This window comes from Symsagittifera roscoffensis, chromosome 5 (assembly GCF_963678635.1).
Source record: "Symsagittifera roscoffensis chromosome 5, txSymRosc1.1, whole genome shotgun sequence".
Lineage (NCBI taxonomy): Eukaryota > Metazoa > Xenacoelomorpha > Acoela > Convolutidae > Symsagittifera > Symsagittifera roscoffensis.
This window is the reverse complement of record NC_087066.1, coordinates 55,518,145-55,536,777: the sequence shown is the minus strand read 5'-3', so window position 1 is coordinate 55,536,777 and position 18,633 is coordinate 55,518,145. Positions and strand designations below refer to the sequence as shown.

Sequence of the window (18,633 nt, the reverse complement as noted above, 5' to 3'; positions counted from 1 at the left end):
AGGTAAAATATCTTTTCAAATTTGAGCTCAGGACAACAATAGCTTTCGAATGATATAAAAAAATTCCGTCAAAAATGGCTAGTTAAAAAGTCGAAATTTGTCTGAAGAAAAAAAACCCACCCCGAGCACAAATATTCCGTTACTTTCGTATCGAAAGTCGGAACAATGAAAACCAAAATACTCAAAATAACTTTGGACAAAAACAGTCAAATTTATAGTTTATCTAATTGACTCAATTTTTAGATTCGCATTTTCAAAACTTACCAACAAAAGACCTCTTTTTGTCATCAAAAGACGCCTTACTCTTCAATCTCAATTATCAACGTTTTCAAGGTCATCGACTTCTTCAATGTGAGAGGCTGTATAGTGGTTATGCTATAAATTTCAAGTTATCAATATGATAATTTGCGGAAGCGCGTAAAAATTTTTCACATGTCATTACTCATTCATTTCGGCCAAGTAAATCATGTCCGACTTAAAATGTGTTTTTTTTTTCATTTTTTGAATCAAAGTCTATTTCATAATCAATTTTCTGAACATTGTACTATTTTTGCAATATAATGCATTTGATGCTTCCACATAGATAGAAAAACCGAGATGAGACTTAATTGCTGCTACAAAACGATCTATTCGTTCGCTTCAGTTTTACCAAAATTATGTTTAGAAACTAAGATCTTATATTCAGCAATAAGTAAACACTTCGCAACCACAAGCGAGAAATAGGCACAAAATGATTATTGTTAGAATCTTTTGAGGAAACATGCAGCGCTAAAGCATTACAAATTTTGCAAAGTCATCCTTGAAAATTGCCAAACACAAAATTAGAAGTAACATTTCGAGTTAAACGCTTACCTAAAGCATCGATGCTTTTCTGAATGTGAGATTTTGTTGACACTTGCTTCTGCAAACTCAAAATCACTTCATTGGCCCCAAAGGGACGGTTTTTGTCGTGGAAGAATTTTTTGACTAACGTTTTAGCATCTGGGGTCTCTTCTGCCATCGCTTGTGTTTCTTGATTCTAAATGATTACTTACTTTTGGAAATTACTTCAACTGAATAATTTAACCTTAAAATCAATTACGGAGATGTGATTATAAGATTCTTCAGTTGAAAACAAAGATTTGAGGCTTACATGTTCAATTTCACGATTCCTTAAGTTAATTGATCATTTATACTTGTGGCCACTACCACTGATGATGCACACTTTCATATTCAATAGATCTCACTCGACATTGAATAAAAAACAGATATTAAAAATTTCACACTTTCATATTCAGTAAATCTCACTCGATATTGAAAAAAAAACAGATATTTAAAATTTATTATTATCTACATTAATACATAATTAGTAGCACACCTGAGTAATGTTCCTGGATTTCAGAACTTTTCTAGGAACAATTGCTTCCTCAGTCGAAATTCTTAAAAAGTCTCTTTCAAAAGTTCTTTGAACTTAAAAACCCAGCGGTCCTGCATGAACAACACCTTTGTTAGATATGACTTCTTTCGCGATTTCTTCCACCAAATGATTGTTCACGACTCGAACACTCGACTTGATATCTTTGACATTCAATGCCACTCGATGTGCTGCTTCGTTGCAAAAAAGTTTGGTGTACATTTCTTCCAAATCCTTCGATGCCACACCTTTATTGATGCTGTCAGTGCATCGCGATAGCACCACCGCCATCCCGTAAATATCAATGGCGGAGTCTGCCAGTCGAGAAAGTAACATCTGCTCGTGAACAATGTCTTTCTTGTATTTCATCACCAGCGTATTGACACACCTGAAGCAGATTGATTTTCTTAATTCAAACTGAAACTCACCTTCATGAAAACATGTGGCAGAACACATCAGCCAGTATTGAACTAGCTTAAAAAACTACACATTGCGCTACAGTGGAAAAATGACAGAAGTCAAAAAAAGTTCTAAAAAATTAAGTTACAAATTCCTGGATATAACTTCAAAAAAATGGAAAAACTGCAGCTACAAAACTTTCACGCTTGTATCGGATGACGTTCATAAACAGCCTTAAAAACAATAGGAAACCATTCACCGAGCGGCTACAAAGGCGACAAATTTGAGGTCAAAACCTTTTGTCATAAAAAATTTCTTGAAAATTTCAAAGTTTTTACGACCCATTCCATTTAAAGTTTTTACTGGAGCACATAATCAATCCTATACGAAAATAAATTGCCCTCAAAATTACACAAAATAAATTATCTAGGCCGAAATAACAATGTTCAAATATTTTTAAAAAATGGTAAATTTTTTTAACAATATTTGTAAATTTACAAATTACTGAGCTTTCAGTAATAGTAAAAAAAACTGTTCAAATTAAAAAAAAAAACCCATGCTTAAAAAAGTAAACCAATCAAAACCTTACCAAATAAAAAACGTGCGTTTAAAAAAAACGGAAAATGAACCGACAGAAACAAGGACGAAAATCACGAATCCGAAAAAAATGAAAAATTTTCTTCTGAGAAATTAATAACAAGCAGAAACAGCCTGCTACTTAAATGATGGTAGTTTTAATTGAGTTCCAAGAAATTGAGCATGTCAGAAGTGATACTTACCATTCCTACCAAAATGACCATTCTGTGAACTAAATTGTTTTCGGGTAAAAAAAGTCGTGCCGGATTGCAATAACCTTGCTTATCGCGAGGGTGAAAAACATTAATTACAGACCTGCATCATAAACTTTGTCCACGACAAATACTCCACCACATAATCGAGTTTTTGTGAAGTATGCTGAAAAACATTCCTGATTTTGACTGTGGACAAGCCATTTGTTAACTCATTCAAAACATACCCTGAAAAATCTGCCATACTTTCTCCCAGCAGTTTGCCCGAGAGTTTCAAATCGGGATGAACGGCTTCGATTGTTGAATTCAAATGTCCGAATCCCACTTTCTGCATCAGAGTTTTGGAACCGAAGCCCACGAGAGTTCCGACATTACTCATTGGATCCTTGACTGCATTCTGCAGTTCCTGGAGATGAGAAGCTGCATGTTGGATTCCAGTGAGTGCGATGAACAGTCGCAGGATGTCATTTGTGCCTTCGAAGATTCGGAAGATGCGAAGATCTCTCAACACTCGCTCGACTCCTGCTTCTTTCATGTAGCCCATTCCTAAAGTATATTTGGGTGTATATTAATTTCCAATTTTATGCAAACCAATTCGAACATTTTTCATTATTTACCTTTGGACAAAAAGAACAGAAGCTTGTGTCAGCATTATGTACTTCATTAACCCAACTTGAAAACACTGGATCAACAGGTAAAATTTTTATTCCGCTGGAAATCTAAAAATAAAATTCCACTTTTGAAACTAGAAATCGTTCACGTTTTTTTGCGCCATTTCCACTTTCATATTTGGAGAGTGCTATTTACGTCACTTACAGCAGATGATTTTCAATTGAACTCAAAAAGTGCAAATGTGTATGAATGCACATCTGTAGTTATTAGAGACTTTTATGCACATTTTAAGACTTTTTATTGAGAAACAAAAAAAAAACAAAAAAAAATCAGCATGACCTATATACGAGTCTTCACTACGTTCACTACTCTTAAAAACAATTTTAGAACAAAATACACCCGCCGACGACAAATTTTCTTTAAATTATTCAACTTTAAACTTGTTTGAAGCCAAATTTTAAGCTTATCATTCAATATAGTGCGCTTTGCGCTATATCTAACCTCCCATGACTTGGATAGTCTCATCTGTTGCCTTCCAAGCAGCCTCACTGCAGAACACTTTAGCAATCGCAGCTTCAATTTGGAACTCAACGATCCCTTTGTCCATGTTATTCGCGATTATGTACGCCATTGACTCTGCCACGTAATGGTCTACCGACATCTTAGCTATCTTCTCTTGGATCACTCCAAACTCCCCGATTTTCTTCCCAAACTGGGTTCTATTCGCTGCCCAGTCAGAAGCCTTCTCAATCACGTGCTTGATCGTTCCCGCCATCGAAGACGCCAGTCCAAATCGGCCATTGTTCAAAATATTCATGGCGATTTTGAAACCTTCGCCTTCCTTGCCCAAAATATTTTCAACTGGAACTTTTACGTTGTCGAAATTGACTTCGGCAGTATTGCTGGCTTTGATTCCCATCTTCTTTTCTGGTGGCCCGTTTGTTACACCTCCAAATGCCCGTTCAACAATAAACGCACTGACCTTGTCCTAAACACAATCAGTATTGCTTAAAACCACTATGCCATTGGACTTGCAGTCAACTTAAGATATACTTAAAACGTACTTTCACTTCACCTGTTGTGGCATCTTTGACTGGCGTTTTTGCGAAAACAGTAAAAATTTCGGCGAAACCACCATTTGAAATCCAGATTTTGCCGCCATTGAGTACATAGTGCTTTCCATCGGCTGATAGCTCAGCACGTGTTTTGATTGAGGCAGCGTCAGACCCACTGCTTGGTTCAGTCAAACAAAAACAGGCCATTTTCTTTCCTGAACATAAATCTGGCAGGTACTTTTTCTTCTGTTGCTCATTGCCGAATAGGTATATTCCCTTGTAGCCAATGCTTTGATGAGCACCAGTTACAATGCCAAAGCCCAAATCATTCGCCCCTACAACTTCGGTAAGTTTGGCGTACTGAGTATTCTTCAAACCCAGTCCGCCATATTCTGGTGGCACTAATGCGCCCATTATTCCCATCTCTTTCGCTTGATTAAGAACATCTTCAGGAACAGTTTCAAGGGCGTCATTTTTACCAGCATCATTTACTTCTGATAAAAATTTTGCTGCTGGCTCCATCAACTCTCGAGTTTCCGCTTTTTCTTCGGCAGTGAGAACATCTGGAAAGGGAAACACTTCAGACATGTTGGTAACTCCTTGAAACATCCCAAGAGCAAACGAGCTTGTTTCTCTGGGAGGCTTTACTGTTTTCTTTGCTGCGGTGTCCTTAGTCTTTGCTTGTGGAGCGGCGGCTGCTGTTCTTGAACAAGAAAGAGACGTTGACCGAAAAGCCACGCGGCCATTTCGCATAAGTGAAGCGTGAAACATGGTTTACTAAAAAATTGCTATGCCGACAGACATACTGAATCAGCAAACACTTCAAACAAAGGCCAAAGAAATGATGGTTTTATTTAGGAAATTGAACAAATTACCAATCACTTCAAGCTATCAGTCACATTGTGACTAACATTCTCGCATAAAACTTATTTAATATCAGCCTATTGTTGATCATTGGTTAATTTTTCGATCAACGAATATACACAAGATTACTCAAGCTCAAAAACAGGATTCGGTAATCGGGAGGCAACTTATACGGGTCTTAACATGCAACAGGAGTGCAGCAAGTAGAACTTAAAATTAAAAAAACGAACACCCTAATTGCAAAATGATAATTAATATTATTAAGCAAGTATAAAACACAAAATTTTTCTGGGTTGAATATCTGTTTACAAAACAATAAAATAAAGGTTAGAAATTAACATCAAATAAATTTAAATAGTTTCCATGTTGTATTTTCATAGGTTGCCATAAAAAATCTTCAGGAAAAATAGATAGAAAATATTCCTTAAAGTTGAATTTCATATTCTTGTAAAGTAAACTGCTGCTGTTTATGTTGAACTTGCACTTTGAAGTTGTTTCCAAATAAGAACTGATTTTCCAAAAAAAAAATTCGATATAATGACTGCTGAATCTTGCTTGAAAGTGCAGTTTCTTAATTCTTTTGTTCTCGTCAATTGTGTTGTTCACATACTTGATTTTAGTGTATGCCGGTAGTAGTCTATGTTTGATTTTCCATAAATGTCAAACTTTTTTCAAATCAAGAAACAAGTAAACCGGAAGTACCTTGTAATCCAGCTTAAGATCGTATGAAGAATCAAATTTTCTTCTGTCACAGCAGGTCTTATTGCCCAACTCAGTTGATTATCAAGCGCTATTATTAGATTGGATGTCACACTGGCTAATAGTATTGCTGGGTAGTGCAGATGGCTTATGACTAAAGCGTTCACTAATAGTAATCGGCTTTTGGTTGTCAGTAGTTTTTTATCGATTGTATTGTTTTGATCCCGCGAGCCATTTTTCTTAATATAGTTTTAACTTCTCTCTGGAAGGTTAAAAATTGAGCTGAAATTACCCCAAAAATTCAAGTTCTGGCTTTTTTTCTCTTTATTATAATCTAATATTATACCGAACTTTCAATTGGGGTTCCTGCCTTGATGTTTTTTGCTAAATACTATCAGCTCAGTTTTCTTTGTATTGAGTTTTAGGGAAAGTTTTGTGAAGTACAGAGACAAATTCTGACAGGATTTTTGCAGTAGCTGTAGAGCATTTTTGATGTCAATATCATCACAAAATAGTAGTGTATCATCTGCCTAATGTACTCTATCATCTGCGTATTGAGAGATTCAGTTAACATTTTGTTCAAGTCATCTATGTATAGGTTGAAAGTCAGGGGTCTCAAAATTGTACCTTGAGGTACGCCTTGATGAAATGAGATTCAATTGGATTCAGTTTTATTTACTACAGTTTTCTGCTGTCTTTCGTTTGTAAAACTAGGAATCATTTCAATTGCTGATTCAGAAAATCCAAAATCAATCAATTTGTTCTTTAAGTGTTCGTGGGTGAAAGAAAGAGACGGCATATTCGTTTCATCCATTGATTTGCGGAAGAAATCAATGCATTAAAAGATGGCGTCAACCGTTGGATATGAATTTCTAAAACTAAATTGGGTGTTGCGGAGCAGTTTAATAGTTTAGAAGTATTCATTGATTTGTTTGTAAAGTAATTCCTCAAAAAATTTAGAAAGTGCACCTGTTATGGAGATTGGTCTATAGTTCTCTGCTATTTCTGTGTAATCTCTTCTGTATTTTGGGATAATAACAGCTCTTTTGAGTTTAGTTGGAAAAAAATTTTTACTTAATAAATTCATTTATAAGAAATGAAAGGTGTAGATTTCTTTCATTGCATCCATCTTTCAGAGCCCAGACTGGAAGATCAGAAAATCCGGGTGGTTTTTTCGCGTTTAAATTCGTTATTTTTTTTTTTAATTCAATTCCACTTGTAAACCGGAAACAGTACCTTTGTTTGCGTTCTTTTTTGGTGTTTGTTTTTTTTTTGATGGTTCAATGAATTAGTTTTTATTTTTTTTCCTCAAAAAAACATCCGAGTCTAGAAAACTTGTAATTCAAAAAAATTGGAATTTTGAAGTTGTTTATAATTGCTTCACCAAATGAACTTTTTAGTAGTGTGATTTTGTTTGCTGATTTTTTCGAGTTTTTTGTGTAATTTATTATATTCCATTTCTGTCGCTCAGTTGTTTTAGGATTAAATAATTTCTATATGAAACTATCGTCTTTCAGGTTGACTTCCGGTTTTTCATTTGTGTTGAGTTTTAGGGAAAGTTTTGTGAAGTACAGAGACAAATTCTGACAGGATTTTTGCAGTAGCTGTAGAGCATTTTTGATGTCAATATCATCACAAAATAGTAGTGTATCATCTGCATAATGTACTCTATCATCTGCGTATTGAGAGATTCAGTTAACATTTTGTTCAAGTCATCTATGTATAGGTTGAAAATTAGGGGTCTCAAAATTGTACCTTGAGGTACGCCCTGATGAAATGAGATTCAATTGGATTCAGTTTTATTTACTACAGTTTTCTGCTGTCTTTTGTTTGTAAAACTTTGAATCATTTCAATTGCTGATTCAGAAAATCCCAAATCAATCAATTTGTTCTTTAAGGGTTCGTGGGTGAAAGAAAGAGACGGCATATTCCTTTCATCCATTGATTTGCGGAAGAAATCAATGCAATCAAAGATGGCGTCAATCGTTGGATATGAATTTCTAAAACTAAATTGGGTGTTGCGGAGCAGTTTAATAGTTTAGAAGTATTCAGTGATTTGTTTGTAAAGTAATTCTTCAAAAAGTTAGAAAGTGCACCTGTTATGGAGATTGGTCTATACTTCTCTGCTATTTCTGTGTAATCTCTTCTGTATTTTGGGATAATAACCGCTCTTTTGAGTCTAGTTGGAAAAAAATTTTTACTTAAAAAATGCATTTATAAGAAATGAAAGGTGTAGATATCTTTCATTGCATCCATCTTTCAGAGCCCAGACTGGAAGATCAGAAGGTCCGGGTGGTTTTTTCGCGTTTAAATTCGTTATTTCTTTTTTAAATTCAATTCCACTTGTAAACCGAAAACAGTACCTTTGTTTGCGTTCTTTTTTGGTCCTTGTTTTTTTGATGGTTCAATGAATTAGTTTTTATTATTTTTTTCCTCAAAAAAACATCCGAGTCTAGAAAACTTGTAATTCAAAAAAATTGGAATTTTGAAGTGGTTTATAACTGCTTCACCAAATCAACTTTTTAGTAGTGTGATTTTGTTTGCTGATTTTTTCGAGTTTTTTGTGTCATTTATTATATTCCATTTCTGTCGCTCAGTTGTTTTAGGATTAAATAATTTCGATATGAAACTATCGTCTTTCAGGTTGACTTCCGGTTTTTCATTACAAATGTAGACTGTTTTAAGCGGTGCGCATCTTATCAGGCATCTTTTCAGGCATCTTATAAGTGGTTCGCACTTCGCTTCTTTCAAAATTACATGCACTAGAAAATCAAAAACAAAGGCACCAAAGAGGGTTCTAACACAAAAAGTATACCAAAGAGTTTCTAATTTTTGATAAATTTCTTGACTTTTGATAAACTGCTTACAGTTTAAAGACACTGCACTGCGGCTTAGGGTTCAAAAAAAATTATCTGATGAAAAACAAGAAGAGCTGAAAATATTCTTGAAAAAAAAATTTTTTTTTCAATTGAGTGACGTTTTTTTTGTGCGTGGTTTGATAAAAAGATTGAACAAAAGATAAAACTTCAGCAAATTCCACTCTTTAAAAATTTTACAGATCTTTTACATTCAAAAATGGCGCTACAAGACTTCGAACACTTACTTAACAAGAGCAAATTCAAATTTTCAGGGCTTGAATAAGCCTATCTTTCTTTTATAAAAAACCAACTTGGTTCGCTTTTTTTAGTCGTTATTCGAACGTCACTATAGAGTTTCGGAAAACTTAAGTGAATTTTCTACTCTGAAGCGAGCGAGCAAGCCTATAATTAGTTTTTCATAAATCGAAAACAAAGGTAACAAAGAGGTTCTAACACAGAAAACATTAAAAAACTTTCAAACGTTTTCAAAACTATCAGTTCAGCTCAGTTGTTTTCCTATCTTTTAGGCGCTTTTGACGCCTCTATCGATCAGCTCATGATGTACTCCTTTTCAATTTTATCAATTCATCGTTACTTCCAATATTTTTCCAGGCTGTTCTTGAAAGCGTTTAAGGTCTTCGAGTCAATTACTCCTTTTGGCAATATATTCCAATCTGTAGCTGATGTAAAGGTAAAAAAAAGTTTCTCCGCAATTCGAGGTTGGCCTTCTTTGTTGTCACTTTCCTGTCGTTTGTCCTTATGTCAATTCGAACAGGCTTTTTGTAGCTTTTGGGTCTTAGCTGTTGTAACCTATTTTGAACGTTTCGATCATCGTTCCTCGCCTTCTGCGGTATTCAAGTGACGGTAGGTCTAGTTTCTATATCCTTTCATTTCAGCTTAGTGTCTGTGCCCTGGTACATTCTGGTCGCTCGTTGTTGCACCTTTTCGATTAATTTTGAATTTTTTTTTAATCGCGGGTACCAGGCTTGATTACAGAACTCCAAATGTGCTTCGTCAGGATTTTTACAATAAATTAATCTAAATGGCGATAAATCATTAATTTACAAAGGTTCTTCATAAAACTTCACATAGATCTTGGTTCTAAAGCATCGTGTTAAAAAAGTCAAGGTTTCTTCAAATGTTAGAAACTCTTTGGTATACTCTTTGTAGAACCTCTTTGGTGCCGTTGTTTTTGCTTAATAAAAAGCCAACTAGAGGCCTGATCGCTCGCTTTATGCGCTCAAAAATAAACTAAAAATTCTAAATCGGTTTTTCAAAATTCTATAATGACGTTCGAACAACGACTAAAAGGGCTACGATATGATATATCGTCAGCAATGAGCTGAGCCATTGAAATTTTTAAATTAAACAAGTCTCGCCAAGACTCGAAAAATTTTCTTTCTACCTTCGCACATACGTTACTTCGGCACATACATCGCATGACTTTGGCACTCTTTATTTCCTTCAAGAGATTTTTTAGGAAAAAAAAATTTCAAACGTTTTTGCAACTATGTGCATTATCATGATTTTTACAAAATCCTAATCTAAATGACGATAAATCATCAATTTAAAAATCTTATAAAAAAATTTCACATAGACTTTGGTTCTAAACCATCATGATAAAAAATTAACCAATCACAGTTGACTTTTGAAATTACTATTTAAATCAAAGTGCTTTCAATCTCTAAAATTAATTAAAGGTTTTTTAATTAATTTGTCTGGAAGTTTCTGAGTCATAATTTCGGTTTAGATATTTACGATTTAATAAAAAAACCAAAAAAATCTTGGTAATAATTTTTCACTGTTTCTCCCTGCTCCTAAACTCATTGCGCATATTCAAGCCCGGCTTCTCTCTACTGATAATTATTACCTTTAGTGTTAACAGTTATAATTGGTTGTTCGACCTATCTATAACTCCCAACTAACATCTGCGCTCTTTCCCTCAAGACTGTATTGCTGAAAGTGGAGGCCTACCGTTGAGTCTGCTTTCTTATGTCCAGTGGTCAAACGTTGAACAGTTTGTCCGACATAAGTGGAAGTGCATCCACTACATGAGAGCTTATAAACCACTCTTGACTTGAAATCATAATGAAATGCTGACGTCAGCGATGTTCAACAAGATTAGAAACTTCGTGTGGTGAAATCGACTTGAACATTGATTTAAATTCCTAACCTGCTTGCAAATTAGTGGTTTTGATTACCTCTATTTTGCACCATCAGCATCGGCGGCTTCACATCTTTTGGTTATTGAGTTGACATGATTTGTCAGCCATATTGTCTATTAGTTTCCAGAGCCTTATCAAATTGATCCTAGTTAGATCTACTCCTAAAAACTCTGGGCACAGAGCCATGAATAATACTACGCTAAACTTGAGTTGGGGCGCAGCTTCAACAGTCTAAAAAAATCCCAGCATCTGTTGGTTTAATACCAATTACAGGTTACACCCCTATTCTGCGATTCATTTATGTTTAAATCCATCAACTGCAAATTTCCCTCAGAATTTGTTTTCTTTAGAGTGAACTGCAGATTTGCATGAAGAGAATTGCCGATATTCAGAACACTTCTCGGCTCACTTTTTACTGTTCTAACATAGTCATCCACATACCTGAGGAAAAATTTTACTTGTGGAAATGCTTCTCTGTGTTTTGAACGCGACAGCAGCTTTCACAGTACTAGACTATTTCGTTTATTGATGCGTATACAGCATCGGATATTTTCCCGCATTTTAGATGTTACCAGTTTCAGCAACTATCGCATTCAACTCTTTTGATCTATATGTTACTTTCCTGCTGCAACATGGGCATAAACCGTTTTTGTCATTCATTGGTTGTATCTGCGTTCCCACCGGTATTTCTTCTCTTAGAGCACACTCGTACTCTTTCAGCCAAAAGTTTGCAAGAATTACAGCGATGGGAGTGCCCATTGCTAGACCATCAACTTGCACATACCATGAATCATTACACGTGAAATATACTTTGCTGACCGCCATATTCAAAAACTTTTTTGTTGCTGCTCTTTGTATTTCAGGAGAAAAATCCTGGCTGTACAGCTTCTGTATGGAAATTTCATTTCCTTCCTTCAGTGGAACAATAGGGTACAAAGGTTCACATCAAAAGATTTTATGTTTTCATCCGGATCTAGAGCAATGTTTTCAATTGTTTCTCTGGCATTTTTAGTATTTGTTTTTATATTGGCTCCATCGTTATTGTCAAAAATTTTGCAAGCCTTTTGTTAAGGTTCTCGTACGAGCTGCCCAGAAGTGATAGTACTGGTCGTAGGGGTGTAGCTTAATTAAACAGTACAAACAGGCGGTATGCGCCCCTATTGACCTTATCTTAGAATATAGTTGATCACTTACATCGTCTTTTTTATTCATGGCGAAAAATTCTTTTTTTAAGTTCTTCTCAATTTTTAGTGTCACCTCATCAGTGGTTGCCTCTCTTTTGAAAAATAGAGCAGGTTGAAACAATGATTCGAGCTTTGATTCATACGTTGGTTTCCTTATTATGCAAAAACCAAACCTCTTATCGAAAGGCACAGCCAGCAACCCATTATCTTTGAAATATTCCCCTGTTTTTTGGGGTTATTTTTTTTCCTTATTTTTTGCATATGCCTTTGCCGCTGCTTCTATTTAACATAAAGTTCCACCAGATGTTTTTTGGTTTTTCAATGTTGAGAGCAAAATGTCGATATCAGCCAAACAGTGCGTTTCTGAAATATGGCTTCTATGTGGATGCTTCAGACCTAATGACAGCACTTCATGCACCCATCCAGGCAGTTCAATGTAATCAGGCACCTTAACTGACCGCTCATTTCTCCCCCCAAGAGTTTTATCTTGTCTCTCGGACAGTTTATCTAAATTTTCTTATGATTTTCTGATGTTGTCTTTAAGCTTCCCTCAACTAGACACCGCACGAAACAGAAAATGGATGCCCACGCCTGTTCGTCGAGTTCTTTTTGTACCAGCGATCGTGCTTTCACTACCAGCTTCTCATACCTTTTCTTGTCCTCATTCGCCCTAGACGTTTCAGTCCTTAGTAGTTTTAATTCAAAATATACACAGCTTGGTCCGAAAAAAAAACTGTTCTCGGGACCTTTAAGTTAAAAAAGTCCGTTATTAGATCGTTTTTCAAACACTTTCGCAGAGACGTCAGTCTATGTACATAAACTTGAAAATTTTAAAATAATTTTAAAAAGTCTAACACAATTTTCCAAGTTAGTTTTCATTTTAAAATAATTCTGAGCCAAACAGCAGGCAAAAGTTTTGTAGTCATTGTTTTGCAGACGAACAGTAATAAAACTCACAAGGCAAAAAGCAAAACAAATCACACTCTCCTTGCCCCCGTACTTGAAGCCCAGACTCTTCCTATGCCTTCAGCTTCTGCTTATGTCTTGTTTTCGCCTTCCTCCATGTCTGCGATGGTATCTGTTGTTTGCTTGTGATATTGCCAATCAATTCTGACAGTCTATATTTGTCTACCACTACCAATTGCAGAGACTTCAGCTCCAACTCAGCATTCTGTTGCAGCTTCAAACATTCCTTGAGCTGCCCTGGGTCGTTTTGTTCGGTCTTGGAGAGTAGCTGTTTTGTTGCAGGAATAATGAGCATTCCACTGCCGAGTAGCTGAGTAAACAAGTCGGGCGCTCCTTCCCTTCTGCAATCGACGATCGCTAATATCTGCTGCTTCTCAGATTTCAAAAAGTTTTTCAGCTCCTCGACACAGGCTGGGCGATAGTTGTTGGTTTTATGGCTGTTAATGGTGTTTTTCACCACGTCGTGCCTCACAACACACTTTTTTCTCGGTAATGATCGGAAGTTCTTTACTTGGTTTAGCGATATATTATCAAAAGACAGGCCAGGAATTACTCTAACAAGGAACTCGTATCGCTTTTTCTCATATCTGTTGAGGGTGTTGAAGCTGTGGAACAGGTCGCTAGCTGCTACAATATGAAAATATTTCGGTAACTCAAATTAAAATCGACCATATTCTATTTATCGATGAAACAAACACTATAAAAACTCCCTATACATTGATAAAAACCATTAAAATTTTAGATATGGCCCTTTATTGGGAAAACAGTTGGATTTTTAGACAGAGAGTTTTTTGATAAAAACTATTTTCAAACGTTTTTGTAATTCTGTACAACCTCAGGTTTTTTACAGCCACAATAAACTAATCTAAATGACGATAAGACATCAGTTTACAAATGTTATTTACAATGTATTAACAGCCTCAATAAACTAATCTAAATGACGATGAGACATCAGTTTACAAATGTTGTCTACAAAACTTCACATGCATTTTGGCTCTAAATCTTGATGTTGAAAAATTAGCCAATCACTGTTGACATCTAAAATTACTTGAACATACTTCGCCAAAATAGTTATTGATTTTTGCGCCAGTCGATCATATCAGAGAGGTTTAGTTTTGCGTTTAAATTAAATTTTTCAATACATCGAAATCGTCCTGTCATGCTCAAGTTCCTCGCATCAACAAAATCAAAATTGAGAACAGACGAAAAAACAATTGCGGGAAACATGCTAGCAAATAAAGTGAAGTCAAAATGCTATTCGCAATTTACCTAACAATATTACTTAAAGAGCTGTCTTATTCCGGAGAGTTCAACGACTCGCAACGAAGGTACAGTGAGAAGATCACGAGGTTCCAGTTCAAGTGACCTACTATTAAAATGAACTATGCAAGTGTCCCAACCAGCTGACCTGATCGTCCTAAAATTGTCGAGAAATAAAAAACTTCTAAAACAAAACCAGTAAAAATTTCTCGATTTTTTTAAATTTACTGGTTTATATTACAAGAATTAAATCCACAGTTACAATCTTGATGCCGTGAGTTTCCGAATTACTTTACTTGAGTGCATTTTATCTGACTATGTTGAGGTAAGGCGAGTTTTCCTCATTTGTGATCTGAGAGAACGACTGTTACTTTCTTTGAAAAAGTTGATTACCACCTCAGATGTCCATTTTTTGATTTGATAACGCTAACTGATCGCAAGCGCCTTCCACCTTGAGTGAGCAGTTTGAAAAGTTTAACGTTATCTGAACTGCTTAATGTCTCTACCATTGAAAGAAATTTATAAACAAACGCTTTTTCCATTAAAAATGAAGTTTAAAGAAAAGTATACAAAAATACAAAACTGATAAAAAATATTTTGAAAAAAGCACAAGTAACAATCCCATGATGCAATTGAAGAAAATAATGCACAAAAAATAAAAAATTAATCCCGTTTTGTGTTTCAGTTGGCTGCCACAATTTGATTTTTACAGGGAAATTTATGAAAAAAATTTCACTTTCACCCAAATGTATTGCTTAATTAATGTTCCAATATAAATTTCATTTTTAAAATAGATCTCAACAAAAAAGTTTATACTATGAAAACATTTTTACGTCGTGTTCTGTCATCTTATTGCCTGAATAGTCTAGTTTCATATAAGCTGGTAAAAAATTATTTTGCATTTTCGGCAGTAGCAAGCTAATTTCTAATCCCGAAAAAAAAATTTTATTGCGAAATTTTGTCTTTTGTTTGCAAGTCGGAAGATGAATCGTATTTCAAACGAATGCATTATGGCTTCTTGCCCAACAAAAATTTCTTTTTTGAATGAATTTCATTTGAAAAAAAAACATAACGGATTTTTATTTGCCAATTGCTCCAGTTTTTATTGCCCAGATGGTTATATCGATGTAACAAAACTACATTTCATTAAATTTGTCTCTGTGAAATCTTGCGCTATGTTGCGTTTTTTGTAACTCTAAAACAATTTAAAAACTAAGTAAGTTTTTTAATAGCACGTGCTCCACTTGTTAGAATTCAATTTTTCTTATCAAGCAATCCTACAGTAGAAATTCTGAGGCTGAACCAATTTGCTATTTCATAACTGTTTGTTCTTATGTTTAAAAGAACTAAGGAAAATGATTTCTTATTCGGTGTTTTTTCCTGAATTTCTTTCATCATTAGCAATTTTCCAGCGCTGCTACTCGTTTTTACGCGTTTGTAACAGTGTTGTAAAGAGAAATTTAATTCGCAGACTTATTTTAGGTTGATTACTTCTAATTAACACTCTTTTTGGCGGTCACAGAATTTGATACCTTATGTCATTTATAGTAAATTGGAAAAAATGTTGCTGGTTTTGACTCTTCATAAAAAAAAGCTCCAGTTGGTTTTCATAAAACATGTGTGACAATTTTTTGATTTTTATTAATCGCAAGCTGTACGTACAAAAATTGGAACACATGTTTTAGCAACCTCCTTGATGACAAACAAAGTGAGGGTATCACCTTTTTGAATGATTGTCACTTTTCTGGCACAGGCTATAAAATAGAAACGTATTTTTGGTCAATGTAGTCAATGTATTTTTGGTCAGACCATGAACTCAGGTGCTTTTGCCGTAAAATCCGATACACCCAGGTATGTAATCTCAATTAGATGAAACGCAATTCAGTGCAAATTATTGAAAATTATTGAGAGTAAGCCGAATTACTATATCAATGAATTAGTGAAAAGATTAATTTTAAGAAACCCGATTTCAACACCGCACCCAAATCTAGAGGAATATTTTTCTTTAATAACTGTTACTGGAAAAATTTGTTGCCATCGAACCTCGTGAAGCAAATTTTTTGCGAAAACATCAATTTTTTTAGACCACTATAAGTTTTCCAAGGACGCTGAAGGGAAAATTATGAAAAACTTTTATTTCTGATTTCTCTTGAGAAACTTTCCATTTTGGAACAGATCTCCTGAAGAAAGATTATTTTATTAAAGCAGTATTATATCGAATATGACTTTTTTCGACGCTGTTCTGTCACCGGATGGCCCGACTAGTCCAGTTTCATATAAGCTGTTAATAAGTTGTTTCGAGATTTTTAACAGTGGCATTCTAGTTTCCAATCGCGAAAATATTTTATTGCTCAAATTTTCTTTTTTTTTTCAATTCAGACATTATACCAACTTCAGACGAATGGAGCATTCTATTTTTAATAGTTTCTTTTTAATAATTTTATTGGATTTTATTATACCATTTGCTTCAATTTTTAGTCCGGTATATCAGAAGGAACTTGATATTTCATGTGGCTTAAGTTTCATAATTCTGTCTTGCAACCTAATGATGTAAGAATACCAAAATCGAGTAGATTTGTTTAAGTGAATTCTTGCGCTAGGTAGCAGTGCTCAATTTTTCTACTACTAAAAAAACTAAAATATCAGGATTTTTCTCAAAAGCAAGTGCTCCAAACGTTAGAACTGCACTATTCTCGACAAAATTATTCTGCCATAAAAACTCCTCTGATATTGAACAGTTTCGCAATTTGATACTTTAGTTTTTTGTAGAAACTTGGAATAATTTTGCTGGGCTTGATTATCCATTAAAAAATCTTTCATCGAAAATGTGTAGTAATTTTTTTGTTGAAATTTTCTATTTCAATCTTTGCGTCATAAGATTGAACACGTCTTCTAGCAAAACTATTGAAGACAAACAAATAACGATATCAATTTTTTGGATGGTTATCATTTTTTTGGAATAGGCTAAGAAATGGAAATAGTCCACAAAGTTTTTGGTCACGCATGAACTTAAGAAATTGAGTGCTTTTACAATAAAATCAAATACACTCAGCTTTGTAACCTCATTCAGTTGATAGACTATTAAGAGTTTTAAATTACGAACAATAATTGAGGATAAGTCGAGTTACCATGTCAAGGAATGAGGAAAATGGTTGATTAAAAAATTTTGTTTTTCTCACTACAGTGAACCTAGAGAGATACATTTTCAATCTAATGGTTACTGGAAAATTTTGCTGCCATCAAACCTCGAGAAACAAACCTTTTTGGCAAGACTTTTCATTTTCTAGACCATTTCAAGTTTTCCAAAAGATTTAAAAATCATTTGGAGGAAATTGCGGTGCTGAGAAAAAACCACTTCAACAAGTCAAATCAGCAATTCCATTCAATCGAAACCCATGAAAAAAATTAGAAGAATAAAAGAAAATCTATCAGTTTAAAAAATGAGTGATTTTTGAGAAACCGTCCAAGGTTCCAAGGAAACTCAACTAATGAAAAAAATGCTGACATCTTGATATTTTATATTTAACAAAATGTTGTCAGGACACGAATTAATGACTTCTATCGACGTTGGCAGACATGTTGAGTTCATTTTTCCATTTGGTATTGTCAGCTTGTTGCAAGAGCTCCTAGCATTGATTGAACCGCTCAATACCTCTTACGCTAATTGAACAACCTAATACCTCTTGAATATCTTAATTGACTATTTTAACATTGATTGAAAATTAAAACAATTTTTTCATCCTTCAAAAATCAAGCGTACCGAAGTGTACGAAAATAAAAAATTCAAGATTTGAAAGTAGCACAAGTAATGGTTTCATAGTTTAACTGAGGAAAACAAATAAAGAAAATGGAAATTGAACGCCTTGAATTTGAAATTTTGAATTAACAATTTAATTTCTCAAGCGTTAAATGAACACTTTAAACCTTCATGGAATGAAGTTTAAAAAAAAAACACTTTTTTCAATAAAAATTAAGTGTGCAGAAGCTTACTTTAAAAAAGATAAACTGGAAAAAAACTTTCAATTTAAATTTGACAAAAAAAGTAATGATTCAATGAAGTAAAAAAAGAACACATTCAAGGATTTTAAAATTATCCCCTAATTATTTTTCAGATGAGTGCCAAACTTCTATCTTTGAGGTAAAGTTTGAAATTTTTCAAAGTTTACCTTAACTGTATTGCCTTTTTGAGCGTTTTTTAAATTATGTTCTGGTATAAAGTTCCATGTTGGAACAGATCTTCTAGAGAAAGATGTTTCTATGAGAGCAGTTTTGTGTCGCTGCGTGAAGATGACTTTTTTGTAAGACGATGTTCTGCCACTTGATGGTCTGGGTAGTTTAGTTTCATATAAGCTGGTATTCGGTTATTTTAAATTTTTCAGTTGTGGCAAGG

General features: G+C 34.4%; 2 protein-coding genes across 2 annotated transcripts in view; both read right to left on the bottom strand.

Annotated features, from left to right (window-relative positions):
- The window catches only part of LOC134847028 (uncharacterized), a 397,482-nt gene that overhangs the window by 371,575 nt on the left and 7,274 nt on the right, over positions 1 to 18,633 (bottom strand). The window lies entirely within an intron of this gene.
- LOC134846108 (very long-chain specific acyl-CoA dehydrogenase, mitochondrial-like) lies at positions 1,329 to 5,059 on the bottom strand. The gene is made up of 4 exons (XM_063863324.1): positions 4,257 to 5,059; positions 3,694 to 4,180; positions 2,808 to 3,126; positions 1,329 to 1,781 (listed from the first exon to the last, which is right to left on the bottom strand). Exons 1-4 carry the CDS (start codon positions 5,016 to 5,018, stop codon positions 1,451 to 1,453), a joined length of 1,899 nt encoding a protein of 632 aa, XP_063719394.1. The 5' UTR covers positions 5,019 to 5,059; the 3' UTR covers positions 1,329 to 1,450.